Raw genomic sequence first — 19,733 nt, forward strand, 5'->3', positions numbered from 1 at the left:
CAGTGTGCACAGGGAAGCAAGCGAGCATTGCTGAGAATGAGAACCGCTTGTATGTCTATTTTATTTAATATTTTGGGGCAAAAACCCTTGAATGGTTTAGAGATCAAGATGTGATGTTATGTTGTGTTGCATTGCATTGCATTATGTTAAGTGTTACAATAATTAGTGTTATTCTTTACATTATAATATATGTTATTTTATGGTAGATGGTAATAGTCTAGTGGAGCAAGGGCGGACCACTCGTTCCGCACCTCACGCCAGTTCAAATTAGTGAGTTAGCCGCTCAAACAACGCCAACGCCAGCTGTTGCGTGACGTCATTGTGCTCCTGATCAATAAATCGTTTTTATGTCCAAAGGGGGTGCACAGCTCACAAAATCCAGTAGTCAAATGTTGGTGAGAAAATATTTTATTTATTTCAAATTGTTTCAAAATCATCAAACATAGACACTCCAGTCAACGCGTTTCATTCCCATACCGGGAACTTCATCAGGGAAAATGAAAAAAGTATAAAACGGCTTGTATCTATAGCCTCACACTGGCAAGTTTTCACGTTCCGTTATCATAAGTGAGGTAGAATCTCCCAAGGTTAATTAGCATTTTAAATGTGCCTAATTGGCCATTAATTGATTGTGATAGTCTTAGTAGATGTAGCGCGTTGTAAGATGAAACGCAACCGACAGAGAGCAAATAAGCCGACTGAATCTTGTAACAAGTTGATTTCTTAAGGCAGTATTCTTTATTATTATTCAGTTTTGCTCAGTCCCGTGTATTGCACTGGGGCCCAGCACAGCGATCACAGGTATAAAAACTCTTGGATGTGGAACGGGTGTTTCTCCCTCTTCATGTGCGGTAGATGGTACTTATGGTTTAGGAGGGCACCTTAAAGCTCACCAAGTCCCAAAAAGTAAGAAATATATTCCTATTTTAGGATTAAACTTCCCACAAGTTGATTACTGAATTCCAAAAATGGGTTAGGACACCAGAACTGTTTGTGTGCACTGTTAACATGACGCTAAATGCACTCTTACTTTAATGCAGGCCGTGTTGTAGATCAAGATGCATTGGTGGAGGCACTTCAAAGCGGGTCCATAAAAGCAGCTGCCCTTGACGTGACGCACCCAGAACCCTTGCCAAGGTAAAAAGCTTCAAGATTTATGTTGTACTGTCTTTTTATCAACCAAGCCTATTAACCTACATTTTGCAAGGCTTTGTGTTTTTGTACATCTTTTTAGCGTTCTGAGCATAATAAACCTTGATCGCTAGAGTTAGATAAAAGCAGTTAAGGTAACACGCTTGTGAGGTGACTTCTGGTAAATGATGTCCCAAATGGTTTAACAGCCCAACCTGGAGCCATATTAAGTACAGTACTCCGGGGAGGCAATGGGCGTGTGTACCTATTTTTGACACTCCCAGAGCACTGTAGTGGTATATATGGGCCGCAGATGCTCGTGTGCCCTTTTCTGTAATTCAGACAGTGCCGGGACACACACAGCACCAATTCTATCTTAAAAGATGTGCCCTCATTTGCAATTGAGGAAAATGCTTTAACTTTGCCTCAGTACCCACCTTCGTAATTTGTGCAAGGTGCAAAGAGGCCATCAGGAGGCACACTGATTTGCACCACAGAAAGAAGGCCCACAGTCAGGATGCCATCTTACAACTGTGTTCTGAAGGGGGGAAGAGAGTCCTACGGACCCCCCCCCCCAGAAATCCCCTTGCAGATGGGTGCAGCCATTTACTGGACCTGCATGCATGGGGATCTCTATCCCCCTTTGAAGTGCCTGCTGCTCATTAAGTGTCAGACTGGCTGCTTCAAGCAGCAGCTCCTGTTTTCATGATTGCGCTGACTGTAGGAAGCTGCAAGTTCACGGCTGCCCTGAGTCAGTGCATTTTCAGCTGTCTTTCTCTTTATTACCCTTTATAGTGATAGGGGCCTTCTACAGCCCAAGGCTAATCCTTGAACTTTGTCTACTCACCTCTTCCAACCCAGGCTAGAGTGGGTTTTGGGACAGGAAAGTCCCCTGCATAGTGAACAGATGTGTTCCCGTACCCAGACTGCCTGACTACATGTATCTGGCATCCTGACGTTTTATTTTTGGCCCTTGTGTCAGGCTCAAATAGTGTGTTTGCAGAATCGTAGGCCTGTTCCTGACTACGAGAAGGTCTTGAACTTGTTCTCTGACCTAGAGGGGTGCACCAAGCATTCCATCATTTGAGAAAGTAGTCTACTGCTCCTGTTATTGGGCTTAGCATGTACAGCAGTGGTGGCAGCATACCATGTTTTAAGAATTAATCGTGTGATCAGATCTTTTTTTATCTGGGTGACTGGAGTGGATTCTTGTTGGAAAACTCATGTAAAGTTCCCCTGGTATGTGGTGACCCAGTCCTTTGGTTTAAAATCCCAACTGCATGTTAAGCTTGTTTAAATGTTCAGCCTGCCTGATAGATACATGGTGCAAGGTGAGAGTGCTAAAGCAATGGAGGTCAATAAATCCATTTTAGATATCCCTGGGCTTGCGCAAGATGGTGGGTTAGGATCAAGCTCCCAGACGGTGAGGTGTATTGATCACTGAGTCTTTGGTCGAGGAACTGTCTATATCTCCGATGGCATACTCAGGTGAGTAGATGATAGTTGATTGGCTTAGAATGTTTATTTGTGCGTGGCTGGCCTTGTGAAGAGGGCACATATCTATATTTTATCAGTATTGATGGGATAATGTGAATCCAGTGTAGTAAAGGAAGGTTACCAGAAACATAATCACCTTACCTGGGGAGTTCCTCTGCTAAAGGCAGGTCAAAGATTACATTAAAATCACTTGTGTGATGGCATATCTCTAGTTAAATCTCCTTATAACCTTTCCTAGATTGTTCCTCCCTCCTCTCAGCATTACAGCGTATATGAAAATGCAGAACATTTCTTTAGGAGTGAAGTAAGGGTGGGCAAAATCACATAATTATGTTTCATCCGAAATGACCCAAAATGTCAGGAAAATGATGCCTAAATCATGTGAAATGCTCTTTGGAGTATCTGAACTCAAAATTGAACGTGAGCGCATATGTCACATTCACAACTTACCCACGATACCGCAGTTACACAAGCACACAGGAACATTTCACATAGCCTTAGAGACCTTCCTGCTTCCTTCTGTGATACAAAAGGACAACTAGGATAAACCTTGGGCAATTTTTAGGATCTGTGATTATGGTGCTACCTTTCGACATACTATCAATAACCTTGAGTACTCCCTACCACCTTGGTTTTACGTTTAAGCCCTGTAAATAACAGGTGTTGCTTCAAAGGCTTGCAGACATGTAGAGTTGCCTGGAATGGCACGTAGGATGAAAAGCATTTCTGAACAGAAGCATGATGCACCTAGTCTGTTCACCTGAGTCTGCGTGGCATGGCAAGTGGCTAGGGCGTCAAACCATACAATGTTCTGTGGACTAGAAGGCACCCAGCTAACAAAATGGCAGAATAAAGGTAGATCATGTCACAATTCCAAGATGCATTGCACACTTAGGTGTCCAGTATGATGATAAGACTAGATTCTGTTTCTTAGTCCCGTTCAGCAAGACAACAGAGCTTCAGCGTGGAGGGATCGGTGTTGGAGGAGCTTAATTGGAAGAAACACAAAACAGTTATGGATGAAATATATTAAAATGGTGATACAGGCTAAGGGGACCCTATATGGGCTAGAATAAAACCCAAAATGTCAATACTAGAAGACTGAGGATCCACACCCAAGAAAATTTTATAGACAGAGAGTGTTCCATGTGAAGAACTCCATTCTAACAACACTACTTTACCCCTTCAAATATCTTGTATTCCTGCAAACTCCTTAAACTTTGGCCTAGTGGAATAACACCCACACTAAGCCATGACATTAAACAGTCATTTCTTAATGAAGGCAAAACAATATAGTTTATGGATGAGTAAATTACCATCTAGGTGTCCCTGTATTAGAATTTCTTCTGCGATGCTGTCCATCGAAAATAAAAACTTTCTGTTTTATATAATTTATGCATTCACTGTATGTACATAATATTATCTGTCCAACTTGGATTACAAACAGCTAGTGTTCCGAATTGTCCCAAGAGCTCTTTCTTCTGCCGTTTGAAGCTGTTTGTGTTGAAGAGTGACTGCACTGCTACCTGGTATTTGATGAATGTATATTTTACCCTTCCAGCCAATTTCTTATTTTGTTATTTCTTCCCAATTAATAAGACGCCGGTAAATCAGCTACTGTCAAGTTTGTCTGGGTGTTTTGGGTTCCTATATTCATTTTATGTATTACTATTGTTTGTATGATTGTTAATAATTTTATTAAATATAGTTTGCCATTGTAAATGATTTAGAGTGTAATTTAATTGGTAATAGTATTTTATAGTCTTGTAGCGGGTTGGTGGGTTTGTATTGGGATAGGGTGGGAAGTTAAGTAATAAATCATTTTAATTAGTTAATAAGTTTTAAGTAAGCATATGATTGCTATTAATTATGTATATTATTTAATAGTGATTTAATGTACTTATATTTTAGGTGTGGATTGCTACATTTGTAGAGGTATTGGGTGGGAAGTTAATTAGGTAATAATTAACATTTCATTTTTGTTTATTACTAAATAGACGTCAAAATAAGCTTTATTCGAAATCACGTATTGAATCATAAAAACTACAAAAAACGGCAAAATCAAGGTTAAAAATCAGTTAAAAGTTAATAAAAACAGACATAAACAAAAACGGACGTCACCTTCTAATCAATGAGGTTTTCTACAGCTGCTTCCTGCATCTTATGTCACCAAATAAAAACCATGACAATGCAGCACATATGTTCAAATTCGAAAGTGATTACAGATCAATAAAAGCTGGTCGACATTGTACACAACTAAGTTGTTTTAGCAGAGGCTTAATAAAAAATGTTCTCTGACCTAAGTTAAATTTGCAGAAAAAAAGAATATGGATGGTTCTCTGCATAGAAATATTATCGCATGGGCATTTCACAGGGTCGTGCGACCAGTTATTCATAGTGGGAAAACTGGTTAGGTGATGGAAGATATTCAGCAGAAACCGGGTCAGCACAAATCTGTGGCTTGAATTGTACACGTTAGCTAACTAAGGTTCCATATTATAGCTGGTCAGAATCAATTGGCTCTTCAAGACAGAAGGTTTTGTAATCTGTGGATAGCCTGGATTCCTTAAGTAGTGATAAGCATTTCAAGTTAAGGGCTTTCCTTTGGATTCTTATCAGGGTGGTCAAAAAACTCAGGGTGACCAATACCTACCAAAATGTCATCCACGAATTTGACCCAGGGGATTTTATATGCAGATGTAGTTCTTAGACAATTATGATGGAACGGTTGAACACTGTGTGATCAGGTGACCAGACCTTATGCCATAGTAAGACTGGCTGGATCCTTATCATGGGTGTGTACTATTTCTTTAAGTTGTACTGAATCCTAAACAATATATACATTTCAAAGTGTTTTCATCAAGGAAGAAAGAATATATAAATTTTGAAGTGATTTCATCTAGGGGGAAAAAAGAATGTAAATCCAAACAATCTGGGGTAAAAAAATGTTTACTTTTATAAATTATTTTCATTTATAAATACCCTGATTTCAAATATGAGAAGGCTGTACAACATACATAATGGCGAGCAAATGTGAAGAAAGGTGACATTCAGTGCTCAGCGATATTTGTGAAGGTGTCTAAATATACAGTGGTGTTTAAAAGGGGGGACAAGGAGGGGAAATTGGCCAATAATATAACATTTTCAGGAACTTCTGAGGACTACATCCGTTGGTCTTCATACAGAGTCCTTAGTGCTGGTCCAAAGTTTTGGAGTGACGGAAACCATACTGCAAATCCGAGATAATACTATTGGAGTCTGCTCAGTTTTGCAGTCTGCCTTGGTGGATGCTTCCAGACCCTTAACTGGAGAGTCCAGCATGGTGGTAGGTCTGTATTGTGCTGGACTATTGTGGTCTCCCTTCTTAAATATGGAAACAATAAGAGACTCCGGCCATGTAGGCAGGACTTCTTCACTCCGGCAAGCTCTAAAAAGCAAAGTTAGAAGGGGGGCCCCAAAGATTATTATTATATTTAAACAAATTGATGGGATCCCGTCAGGGCCTGCAGCTTTGCCACCTTTGCTAGACTTCAGGGCCTGGATTACTAAATATTTAATTGACTATTGTCTAAATATTGTGATATTCACTTATTTTAGGTACGGCTAGTGGGTTTCTTGGGGTGGAAAGTCAAATATTAATTAAGAATAAATTGTTAATGTATGATTAGTTATTGGATTCATTCCTAATTATGTACATTATGTAATACTGATTTATTTTAATCATATTTTAGTTGTGTGCTAGGTTTGTAGGCATAAGGGGTGGTAAGTTAATGAAGTAAATATTGAATAGTCACTAATGTTGTAATTGAAAATTAGTTATTAAATTGTTTATTAATTTTGTAAATGAGTTAATTGTTTATTTTATATATATATATTATCTTATGATAAGTAATAATGTTTACATTAAGATTTTTTAGTTTTTTCTAAGTTAATAGGTTATTCAAATATGTAGTGTGTTTGAAGTGAAGTAGCTCACCCACTGTTGCTTAGACTGGAATGGGAATTGTAATTTAACCCCTCCGAAGTTCAACGCTTTCCCTACTCTTGCCCAGACTGGAGCGGGATTAGTAAATCTTACCCCTCCAAAGTCCAACGCTTTCCTGACTGTTGCACAGACTGAAGTGGGACTAGTACGTTTTACCCCTCCAAAGCTTTCCCGACTGTTGCACAGACCGAAGTGGGAATATTAGATTCTACCCCTCCGAAGTCCAACGCTTTCCCTACTGTTGCATAGATTTGAGTGAGAAAGATAAATCTTGCCCATCCTAAGTCCAATGCTTTTCCCTACTGTTGCACAGACTAGACTGGGAAGAGTAAATTTGACACCGCTGATGTCCAAAGCTTTCCCTACTATTGTATTGTTTGTAGTGACAATTATATATTTAACCCCTTAGCAGTCCTGCACTTTCTCTACCGTTGAATAAACTGGAGCGGGAATAGTATATCTATTATTCTCAGACTACAATACATTTCCTGATGTTGGTTAAGTATATTTATTATTAATATTTGTTTATAATTTAAATTTGATAGTATTTGTTTATATTTTGTAAATGTATTTTTCTCTGTTTTTTATTCTATTTATTTTCTTTGGTAATTTATTTAATGTTTTAGAATTGAATTGTTAATCTTTTTTATGTTTCTTGTAAAACTATATAAATATATATATATATGTGTGTGTGTGTGTGTGTGTGTGTAGTATATATTAAAATATTTAGGATTTACTACGTTAAACTATATATATATATATATATATATATATATATATATATATATATATATATTAAGAAACAATATTTTTGTATGTTTTTTAACAATATTAGTGTGAAACAATATTTTGTTTAATATTTTTGTACTTACCATTATAAGGCTAGGGACACGATAGTTTTGTAAACATTTTTGCTGCGAGATTTGTTACACAATATCATTGATTTCGAAATTCTGTCAGTGATCCCTTCCATTGGTGATGCTCATCATCCTTTCACTTTCCACCCAATCTTACCTAAAGACCCTCATGGCTAGTGAAACCACTTCTCAAGCATACTTCTTCGGTCACAGCAGACCACCCTAGCTCTATGCCTTTATCGGATCCTTCTTTTGTGGCAATCCTGCAGACTGGGCTCAAAAACTGGATTGTGCTTAATTTTCTTGCTAAATATTGGTTGCATTTAGTCTTTCAATGTTGACAGAATATAAACCAGTGACTGTTTGGAATACCTGCTAGACAAAGATTAATTCTCACTTCGTGGTTACCTTGGATGTAGCCAGTGACACCTGTAGCCATGCCTTATCATTGTCAATTTTAAGAGAAGCTACAAATATCTAAGTAAGTTTCTTCAACTGCCTTTTGGACCCCTCTCTGTTGTATGGATCTCTTACAGCCGAGGATTCAATTCTCAAACTTCCTCACCCTACTTACATTTTCTTCTCTTTCTGCATCTTCCACAGGAAAAGCTGATTCTAGTACTAGGAAGAAAAGGACTGGGCCTCCCTACCTCTCTGCCTGGATGAATTACAAAGCGGAATGAAAGTCTAGATTTAAGCTTGAGGTTGAGAGAAATTGGCCTCATTATGATGTCGGTCAGAGAGGCTCTGAACCACAGTCGGATTCTCCTAAACCGTGTCCGAACCTATGTTTCTGAACAAGTCAGAACCATTTAAACCGATCGATAATGATGTTCTCTGTAGGAAAGCAAACCGTTCGGTCAACCCGAATCAGTTCTGACTGGCATTCAGAAACTCTGAGTCGATCGAAGCCGAATCGAACAGCTCGATGGATCGAGTTCCCGACCTACGGATTGCAATGTCTGATTCGGACAGCCTTTCCGAATAGGTCTGTCTGACACGGAAAGGCTGTCGGAAACTGACTTTGGGGTCCTGTACCAGGCCCCCTTCATCCTGAGGCCTCTGGTTGGGGGCCGTGGGGGTACCCATGGGACCCCTCTTTAATACCATGCACAGTGTGGCAGGCACCCTGGGGTGCCTACCACAGGGTGCAGGTGTTTTCCGCAAGCACCCCTTTTTTCAATGGAAGCCTGTGTTTTTGGGCGGAACACAGGCTCCCATCGAAGTTAATGAAAGACATTACAAACAGTGTTCGGAAGCATTGTAATCGGTCATTTGGACTCGCCAAACGCGAGTCAGTCGGTTTGCTTTCCGACCGACGACATAATGAGGCCCTAAATTGAAGGAAGAAAAGTAGGTCTTCAAGTTATTTTGTCGACTACTTGAAATTTGACTTTCCACATTGTGCCTACATCGCACTGATAAGGTGATGATGCAAAATGTGTTTTTCTTTTTAAATCCAAAGTGAAGTGAGTGCTAAAAACACAGATAACAATAGTGCTGCCCTGCTACTGTCTGTGATACGTTGGAAAGTTGGGTTACAGCGCCAGTCACCAACTTTGCTAGTTTCTTTTTGATATTTTACATTGTATGCTGTTATGCATTGTCTTGCATGCTTTGTTTCGATCCCTATGAAAAATAGTGCAAGAGGTGTGAATCGGCCTGAGAGCAATATATACACGCTATTGAGAATACACTGCTGTGTCGTATAAACAGATCTGGTCTACCAACGTTAACATTTTAAACAGGTTATGTATAGCAAATTTCTAGCAAATGAAGTTGTACTCAGGAAACCGTGCCATCAACTGGACTTTTTATCATGACGATCACACCAAGCAACAATTCCGGTCATGGGACATGCTGAGCAAAAGCACTGGCACAGCCAAAAGGTCTGCTATTTGTGGCAAGCCTTTTAGCTTGGTCAGTGCTTGTTTTGTTATTGTTTTTTGTAAAACCGTATTCAATAATTCTAAATTGATAACACCTGACTGGGTTACATAGGTTTTTTTTGCATCTACAATTGCGACCAACAGAGTGTTCCGTTTTCTTTAGGCGCACTTTGATGCTGGAAATTATTACATTCTAATACCTTAGAAAAATGGCTTTGGGTGAGGGTAACGGTAACTGCCAAAATGTGTAATTTTGTCAATTTCTATGGACCAATTACCAATCACGTGGACAACTATATTCCCTAACTCTAAAAGTCCAGTTATCACAGAAGGGGATGTCAACTTTTTCTAGGCACCGGAGTTCGATGCCTTAGGAAGATAAGAAGCAACCTAAGCCCAAGACACCTGCACTTAATACATCTTTTAAGACAGATTTTGGTTTAATAGGTCCTTGGCTAGAACAATTCCCTTCTCAGAAACAATATACCTGTTTTATAGCTAGACATAAGGCCGCTTCCAGATCAGATTTATTTTCCCACAAATTTTAGGAAGAAGGACCTCTTCGATTACAGCAAATAGTTTTTCAGACCTTACAGTTATATCTGTAGAGTTAGGAATGGATCGTGTCCCTTTCCCACGTAGAAGGAGACCTTTTAATAAATCACTTCTTTTAGAGGTTGAATGGGTTGTGCCAACTTGTACTTTTCTATCAGTTTTATCAATTACATTGAGATTCTGCTTCTCTGTTTATTGTTTGGGATGCCTTTAAGGTGGCATTGAGGGGTCATTGGTGTGAGAAGGTGGGTTGGTATATGCTGTCCACTAATTAAAGTGGGCACTGTGTACCAGTCGACACAACCCTTATGATGTATGAGGTCAAAGATAACCTTTATTGAAAGCTAGCCTAGTGGTAGCTATGGAGAGCAGCCTCCAGGCTTAATCTTGAAGGAATGAAAAGCAGCTGGTTTTACCAGAATATCACCTCCTAAATGAATAAATGAAATGAGAACCACACAGTAGTTATATAAAAAATATGTATTTATGAATATAACTATCTTTACTAAACTCTACAAAAGATTAGAACATAAAGCGCACAATACTGAATCAATAGAACATTCGTAAATAGCACAATACACAGCGGGCTCCAGGGGGAGACGAACCATATACTAAACAAATGGTATAACAACCACGACTTGACTAGCCACAGTGCCTAGAGCATGTAGAATCGCTGGGACCCCAAGGAACCACCCAGAGGAGTGGCACAGGGAGCCCATAATGACAGGTGCAGTGAGGAAACACGGACGCGTGCTCCATACAAATCTATGGGAAAGTCACAGTTGGAAAATTACAGGTTATGGACACTTCGAAGAGGACTTCAAGCAAACCCTTTGGAACATAGGAGGTTCCAAGGCCACGCCACCAATGAGTACCAAGCTACCAGTGTTACCTATCCCAGAGGAGCCAGGTGCATAGGTGTCAAGCGATGCCGGAACGTTCAACGTTTACAATGGAGAGCTGCCAAGAAGGACTGCTGCCAGGAAGGCGAAGAGTGTCCGGTGGAATCCAAGCCTGGATTCAAGGTGAGAGGAACTTGAAATCCGAGGGGACAAAGGCTGGGTCACTTCTGGTGACCAGGGGCTCGGTAGTCGAATGCCCACCAATGTTGGATGCTTCAGGTGAGAAGAAGGGTTGTTTGACTCTGCAGCCACGGGGACCAGGAGACAACTAGGACAACCAGAATCCGGAGGTGAGCTGTCCCACGAAGGATGTCAAGACCTGAGGGGCGATGTCTGACTGGAGCACCAACAAGCCTTGGCAACTGCAACCCAGGCGGTCAGAGAAAACAGGTTCATGTGGGAACCATCAAGGTCCAGGGGACTGTCCAAGCATCCTGTCCTGATCTCCAAGTCCTGAGATCAGGTAACCCACTTTATACCCATGGGAAGAGGTTGAAAAGATTCTGTGGACCCTCCTAGGGGAAGGGCAGGACAGAGGGTGGCTACACCCATGACCTTTGTCTAGCTTTGCGCCAGAGCAGGAGCCAATGGCTCCCAGAACTGATTTGAGCTGGACTATGCACAGGGACACCAAATGTGCCCCCAGTGCAGACTTTCTGGCACTCAGAGAGTGCACCCACCCAGCCCCAATACACTAAATCCTGTCTGGGAGGTGGTTTTACCTCCCTGTGACCGGATGCCTATTGTCATGCCTTCCTCTGCGCGAGCTTGTCCCAGCAGCAGGAGGGCAGACCCATGTCTGTGGCTGGCAGCATCTATTTTGTGCTGCCCAGGTCGAGAAAGCTGGTCCCGGGTATACCGGTAACCCACTTATGTACCAGTTACTGGTGTGAAGGTATGATTCCAAGGTATTTGACACCAAACACAACATGTTTCTAAGCAGCCATTTTAAAGTTAACATTTACCGCGAGGTTATAATGCACTTAAACATATATGTCTGGCTGCATCACAGACAACCCGGAGAATGGTCTCCGAAGGCTGCAGAGGTGCTCGGCTCATGCAGGACCATCTTCTCACGTAAAATCCAGCAACCTACCTTCAGGATTGTTAAGGCCTGCCATAGGGGTGACTGAAAGGTATTTAAGTGTAGTGATTTGGGGCCCGATGTAGGTAGGCATTTACCGGTCGGTAACGGCCGAATTCGGCCGTTACCGATCGGTAAATGCCTTTTCCAATGTAGGGGGCATGTATTTACAGATTCTGTATTTTTACCGAATCTGTATTTACCGAATCGGTAAAATTACCGAATTGGTAAATACAGACTCTGTAAAAATACCGAATCTGTAAATGCAGATGTAGGTGGCGCTTTAAAGAGTGCCACAGGCCCCTAAGAATTCGTTATTTACCATGTAATACTATTGCATGGTAAATAACGAATTCAGGTGTACATGCACATCTATGCATGTACACCTGTGCCATGTGACACATAGACATGCCCTTAGGGTATGTATGTGTGCCACATGGCACACAAGCCTGACATTGGGGTGCTACAGGGTCAAAGTGACACCCCGTTCCCCCTGGCAGGATTCGGTATTTACCGATTCGGTAATTACCGAATCGGTATTTGCCATTGATTCCTATGGGCTTCAAGGCCCATAGGAATCAATGGCAAATACTGATTCGGTAATTGAAAAAGAAAAATTACCTACATCTGCCTACTTCCAATTTACCTACTCTTAAATACCGAATCGGTATGATTCTGTATTTAAGAGTAGGTAAATCGAGATTACCTACATCGGGACCTTAGAGAGATATAGTGAGCCTATATCTCAGTAAATGGTGCAAGCACCATCTTACACAGTCTGCAGTAGCAGGCCTGTTGTGTCAATTTGGATGGCCTCTCAAGGGTGGCATAATATATGCTGCAGCCCATGGGAGGCCTCTGGGGTACCTATGCCCTGGGTATATGGTGTACCATATACTAGGGACTGATAAGTGTACCCCAGAATCCAATATGGAGTGTACCTAAAGTACATCCATTGCAATGTAAGGGAGAAAGCAGATAGACTGGGGTCCTGGATCGCAGGATCCCAGTCAGACTGAGCCAAAAACAGTGTGGCAAAAGTTAAAAGTGGGGGTAACCATACAAAGCAGATACTACTTTCCTACACAACTCCCCCCCCCTCCCAAACGTAGGGACATTAAACTAACCTTGACCAGTTGAATCTTCATGTTCTAAGTGGAAATATCTGGAGAGTCCATCTGCATTGGCATGGTTACTCACAGGTCTATGTTCCACTGTATAGTCCATCCCCTGTAGGGAAATGGACCACCTCTAAAGTTTGGGGTTTTCACCCTTCATCTGTTTTAGCCATAAGAGTGGCTTATTGGCTGTCTGAACAATGAAGTGAGTGCCAAACAAGTAAGGCCTCAACTCCTTCAGAGCCCAAACCACAGCAAAGGCTACCCTCTCAATAGCTGACCAACATTTCTCTCAGGGGGTCAGCCTTCTACTAATAAAAGCTACTGGTTGATCCTGACCCTCTTCATTCAGTTGTGATAACACAGCCCCTACCCCCAACTCAGATGCATCAGTTTGAACAATGAATTGCTCCAGTTCATCAAATGCCTTTTGACAGATTACTGTCCACTGAACTTTCTTAGGCATTCATTTGGAAGTTAGATCATTCAAAGGGGTCACTATGGAGCCATAACCTTTGACAACACTCCTATAGTACTCAGTCAGGCCCAAGAAAGCGCTGACCTGAGTCTGGGTGGTTGGAGCAACCCAATCCATGATGGTTTGGATGTGTCTCTGCAATGATTTAACCTGTCCTCCATCTACAAGGTGGTCTAGGTATACAACCTTACTCTGCCCTATCTAACACTTGGTGGCCTTAATAGTGAGGCCTGCTTTCTGCAGGGCCTCCAAAACATTTTTCAGGTGGACCAGGTGATCCTTCTAGGTGGAGCTAAAGACAGCAATATCATTGTGAGGAGGTACGGATACTTACCCCAAGGAAGAGTGTCCAGCTGTGCGGATGTCAGCGCAGAGCCGAACTCACGGACTACGACGTCCATGTCCCTCTGCTGTTTCTCTGCAGGATCCGGCAGTTAGCCGTAACCCGGAAGTACCGCCTTCGCACCCAGGAAGAAGAATCAAGGAGCCAATGAAAGGGGGACAGAGAGACAGTCTGCCAGAGAGAGTAGGAGAAGACGCTGGACCCGAGAGAGTAGGAGAGGACGCGGGACCCGAGTGCGGAGGAGAAGACGCGGGACCCGAGTGCAGGGGAGAAGACGTGGGACCCAAGTGCAGGGGAGAAGACGCGGGACCCGAGTGCAGGGGAGAAGACGCGGGACCCGAGTGCAGGGGAGAAGACGCGGGACCCGAGTGCAGAGGAGAAGACGCGGGACCCGACTTCAGCAGAGTAACAGTGCCGGACGACCGAACAACTGAGGATCCTGACGAAGAGGAGAACTGGTTCGAGGACTGGTGGTGTCCGGAGGTGGCTGGGGAGCGGCCGTGACTCAGGAGAGTTACGGCGGGAGCCGGTGAGTGTAAACGGCTCGAGGGTGTATTGTGAGGGCGAGGGAGGGAGTATATTGTGTTCTGTGACCGGGAGTAGGGTGGAACGGACAAGGAATCTTGGCACCTTAGATTTGGCTACATCCTGAGAAAACCCCACACAGGAACCTATGGAAATAGGAATGGCCCGTAACTATTACTGTTCACCCCCTGAAAAGCCACTACCTCCTTATAAATGTTCTGTCTCCGTCAATGGACAAGCTGTGACCGCTTTAGCTGACACTGGGTGCTTACATAGCGTAGTCCGGCCACAGGAGCTGGGTGATAGAATAGGACCCATAGAGGGAATGGTAGCTATCAAGTGTGTACATGGTGACACTAAGCCATATCCCACCGCCAGGGTACTCGTACAACACCCACAAGATGCAGGGACTTCACTCACTGTGGGGTTGATACCTCGATTACCAGAACAAGCCATACTGGGTAACGATTACGATAAACTGCCTCGGTTGTTAGAATCATCCAAAAGCGAGGATGAGTGGTTAGCATCCGCCCCCTTCTCCAACGATACAGAGAGAGAATGGCCACATTCTAAACCCAGGAAAAGCCGAAAACAGAGGAGAACCAAGAAAGGGAAAAGCACCCTGATAATGCCGGTTATTCCAGTAGAAAACCCATGGGAAACCAATAGGAATTTCCACGCAGCACAGCGAGAGGACCCTGTCCTACAGGAAGCTTGGAACAAAGCACTCGAGGAAGAGGACCCACAACACGTAGGTCCTTACTTTTTTGTTAAGAATGGCCTGTTGTACAGAAAAGGTAGCCAGGATCCGAAAGCCCAGCTGTTAGTACCAGGACCTTTCAGAGAAAAAGTGTTGTTTCTGGCTCACAGCCATTTGTTAGGGGGTCATTTTGGAACAGAAAAGACTGAGAAAACTATTTTGGACTCTTTCTATTGGCCAGGCATTTATCAGCAGGTGAAAAGGTATTGTAGAGAGTGTCCTATTTGTCAAAGGAATAGTCGTTATCACCCTCCAAGAGCCCCGTTAATTCCTCTTCCCATTATCGAGGAACCATTCTGCAGAGTGGGTATGGATATCATTGGTCCCTTACTTCCCTCTAGGAGCGGCTGTAGATATGTCCTTGTCATTGTAGACTACGCCACCAGATTCCCTGAGGCCCTACCTCTTAGAAGACCGGACACGGCTAATATTGCCAAAGCAATGATCAGTGTTTTTTCTAGGGTGGGTTTTCCAAAGGAAATATTGACCGATCAGGGGACACCTTTTGTGTCAAAGATGATGAAGGACATATGTGCACAGTTAGGGGTTAAACAAATCCGTACGGCGGCTTACCACCCTCAAACAGATGGGCTGGTAGAGAGATACAATGCCACTATTAAGACCACTCTGAAGAAATTGTTAGACTTAGAAGCCCGGAAATGGGAGGAGATCCTGCCTTTGGCGCTATTTGCCATTAGATGTAAGGAACAGAAAAGCACAGGGTATTTCCCATTTGAATTGTTATACGGTCATAAACCCCGCACCTTACTGGACATGGCCCAAGAACAGTGGGAAACTGAACCAAATAACATAAAACCTCTACATGCATATGTCTCTAACCTTAAAACTCATCTGAGACAGATTAGAGACATAGTGCGGAATAACCTTGAGGAAGCACAGGAGGCCCAGAAGAAACATTACGACAAAGGGGCAAAACTGAGAACTTTCCAAGTAGGTGATCAGGTGTTACTTATGATGGCTTCTTCAGACCAGAAGTTATTAGGACAATGGCAAGGACCCTACACGGTCCTCCAACAGGTCACCCCAGTAACGTATCGCATTGAAATAGACAGCAACAAAAAAATATCCCAAATTTATCATGTGAATCTGCTTAAAAAATGGCAGGGACCTCTTCCAATAGGAACCCAAAACCCCCTGTTTGTACAATGCATAAACCCTGAACTAACCCCCTCGTTACAGGCCGACTTGCACAAAACGTTAATGCCACTTGCCTCTGTTTTTTCCCTAACCCCGGGGAGGACGTCTCTGATTGAACACACTATCAGAACTCCTTTCGGGAAGCGAGTTAGGTTACGGCCTTATCGAGTACCTGAATCCTGTCGCCAGATCATAAGAGAGGAAATACAGAAGATGTTGCAAATGGACATCATAGAACCATCCCAAAGCGAATGTGCTCGTGCCAAAGCCTGATGGGTCGGTGCGCTTTTGCATTGACTTCAGGGAAGTCAATAAAATATCCGAATTTGACACCTATCCCCTTCCAAGAGTGGATGAAATGGTGGAACGGATAGGGAGAGCAAAATACATTAGTACTCTTGATTTATGTAAAGGGTATTGGCAAATCCCTTTGCGAGCAGAAGACAGAGAAAAGACCGCCTTTTCCACTCCAGATGGGTTGTACCAGTTTAAGATGCTACCATTTGGTTTGCACGGGGCCCCTGCAACCTTCCAAAGAGCCATGAACACGATTCTAAGACCACACGACACCTATGCTGGGGCTTACATCGATGACATTGTGATCTATAGCGATACTTGGGAACAACATCTGTCACACCTATTCAAAGTAGTACATACATTGGGATCACATGGGTTGAAGATCAATTCAAGCAAAAGCCATTTAGCCGCCCAAACAGTGAAATACTTAGGTTACCTGTTAGGGGAAGGCGTCATAAGACCCCAGACGTCTAAATTGACAGCCATTGCACAGATCCCAATGCCCAAAACCAAAAAGGATCTAAGAGCCTTCCTTGGATTGTTGGGATATTATCGACGGTTTATCCCTAATTTCTCACAACTGGCTGCTCCTCTCACGGATCTTCTACAAAAGAACAGTAGAACAGAAGATCTGTTACGTTCTCCTTCTAGTGAGGTCTTACACTCCTTTGAAACCCTTAAGAACTTTCTGACTTCAGAGTCTGTCTTGATCAGCCCCGATTATTCCCAGCCTTTCATCCTGAAAACAGACGCCTCTGATCAGGGTCTAGGAGCGGTTTTGTCACAAGATACTCCACAGGGAGAAAAGCCCATCCTGTACATCAGTCGGAAGCTTTTTCCCAGAGAGAAGAATTATGCTACCATTGAAAAAGAGGCCCTTGCCATTAAATGGGCAGTAGAAACCCTACGATATTATCTGGAGGGGAGAGAGTTCACTCTGTTCACTGATCATGTGCCATTAGAATGGTTAGCGAGGAATAAGGGACATAACGAGAGGGTACTGAGATGGTTTCTCTCGTTGCAACCATACAGATTCCACACTAGACATAGGAAAGGGAAAGAGCAAGGGAACGCTGACTATTTCTCCAGATATCCACAAGATTGCCTCCGTAGAAGAAAGACCCCAAGGAAGAGTGTCCAGCTGCGGATATCAGCGCAGCGCCGAACTCACGGACTACGACGTCCATGTCACTCTGCTGTTTCTCTGCAGGATCCGGCAGTTAGCCGTAACCCGGAAGTACCGCCTTCGCACCCAGGAAGAAGAATCGAGGAGCCAATGAAAGGGGGGCAGAGAGACAGTCTGCCCGAGAGAGTAGGAGAAGACGCGGGACCCGAGAGAGTAGGAGAAGACGCGGGACCCGAGTGCGGAGGAGAAGACGCGGGACCCGAGTGCAGGGGAGAAGACGCGGGACCCGAGTGCAGGGGAGAAGACGCGGGACCCGAGTGCAGGGGAGAAGACGCGGGACCCGAGTGCAGGGGAGAAGACGCGTGACCCGAGTGCAAGGGAGAAGACGCGGGACCCGACTTCAGCAGAGTAACAGTGCCAGACGACCGAACAACTGAGGATCCTGACTAAGAGGAGAACTGGTTTGAGGACTGGTGGTGTCCGGAGGTGGCTGGGGAGCGGCCGTGACTCAGGAGAGTTACGGCGGGAGCCGGTGAGTGTAAACGGCTCGAGGGTGTATTGTGAGGGCGAGGGAGGGAGTATATTGTGTTCTGTGACCGGGAGGAGGGTGGAACGGGCAGCGAATCTTGGCACCTTAGATTTGGCTACATCCTGAGAAAACCCCACACTTACCTTCCCCCCCCCCCCCTAGGACTCGTTAAGGGGCGAACTCTTTAACCTTTTGGACACTCTAGTTTATGGGCACCAGAGATGCATTGAGCACTGAGGTGTGGTAACGGTAAAACACGACCACAATAATACCAGGCCTCATACTTACGGCTCCCTTTTGTTCTTTCTTTTCCTCCTATGAGCCTCCAGGGTAATCACCCCAGTGAAGAGGAAGCAGGAAGAAAGACCTCCTTGCCCCAGGACTCATCTGAAGAAGACGAAGGAGCCCAAGGACAGGCCTCACGCCCTATCACAACCCCATCCATTATCAATAAACCTTTTTCTAAACCCCTACTGCAGCCTCCACGCCTGTTTATCAAACCTGCACTCCCACAATCATCTAGATAAGCTGCACTATAGGCTTCCAGACCGTTGAGAACTTTATTCATCAGCCTTTGAAATGTGGCAGGTGCATTCTTCAAGCCAAAGGGCATCACCACCAATTGGTAGTGCCCACTAGGGGCTGAGAATTCTGTTTTTGGTTTAGCAACCTCAGCTAATCTGATTTGCCGGTAACCAGCTGTCAGGTCAAATGTACTTAAGAATTTGGCTGAGGCCAAAGTATAAATAAGATGAGCTTATCTGCCCTTGGGATAGGGTGAGCATCAGTCCTAGTGGCTGCATTGAGTCCCATGTAGTCAACAAAGAACCTCATCTCTCTCTTACCACCCTGGGTGTGAGGTTTTGATACCAAGACTACTGGACTAGCCCAAGGGCTATCGGAGGGCTCAATTACTCCCAAATCCAACATTTTCTGGACTTCAGTCCTGATACAGTCCCTGACATGATCAGGTTGCCTGTAAATCTTATTTTTAACAGGCAGACTGTCACCTGTGTCCACCTCATGGGTACACCAGGTAGTCTGACTTGGAGTCAGAGACATCATATGTCTGTACTGATTGAGGATTTTCCTGCAATCAGTCTGTTGCTGTTCAGTGAGGCTGCCTGCAAAGGCTACACCATCAACTGAGCCATCATCAGGGTTCTGTGAAAGGAGATCAGGGAGTGGGTCACTCTCTTCCTCCTGTCCCTCATCAGTAGCCATGAGCATGCCCATGTCTGCCCTGTCCACATATGGCTTGAGCCTGTTCACATGGAGCACCCTGTTGGGGCTCCTGGGAGTTCCAAGGTCCACCAAGTAGGTAACCTCTCCCTTTTGCTCCGGAATGGTATGGGATCCACTCCACGTGTCTTGTAGAAATCCTGGGACCACAGGCTCCAACACCCATACCTTCTGTCCTGGCTGGTATACAGTCAAAACAGCCTTTTGGTCATTCCAGGCCTTTTGCAATTCCTAGCTAGCCTCAAGGATTTTGGTTG

General features: G+C 43.8%; 1 protein-coding gene across 4 annotated transcripts in view; it reads left to right on the forward strand.

Moving 5' to 3' along the window:
* Window positions 1–19,733, forward strand: part of LOC144829078 (putative 2-ketogluconate reductase) — a 398,272-nt gene that overhangs the window by 318,166 nt on the left and 60,373 nt on the right. For all 4 annotated transcript variants that reach the window (XM_078687848.1, XM_078687847.1, XM_078687849.1 and 1 more), the window contains one exon: window positions 1,041–1,137. In XM_078687848.1, the coding sequence (XP_078543974.1) occupies window positions 1,041–1,137 (97 nt within the window). The remainder of the gene's footprint in view (window positions 1–1,040; window positions 1,138–19,733) is intronic.

Source organism: Lissotriton helveticus, chromosome 4_1, assembly GCF_964261635.1.
Source record: "Lissotriton helveticus chromosome 4_1, aLisHel1.1, whole genome shotgun sequence".
Lineage (NCBI taxonomy): Eukaryota > Metazoa > Chordata > Amphibia > Caudata > Salamandridae > Lissotriton > Lissotriton helveticus.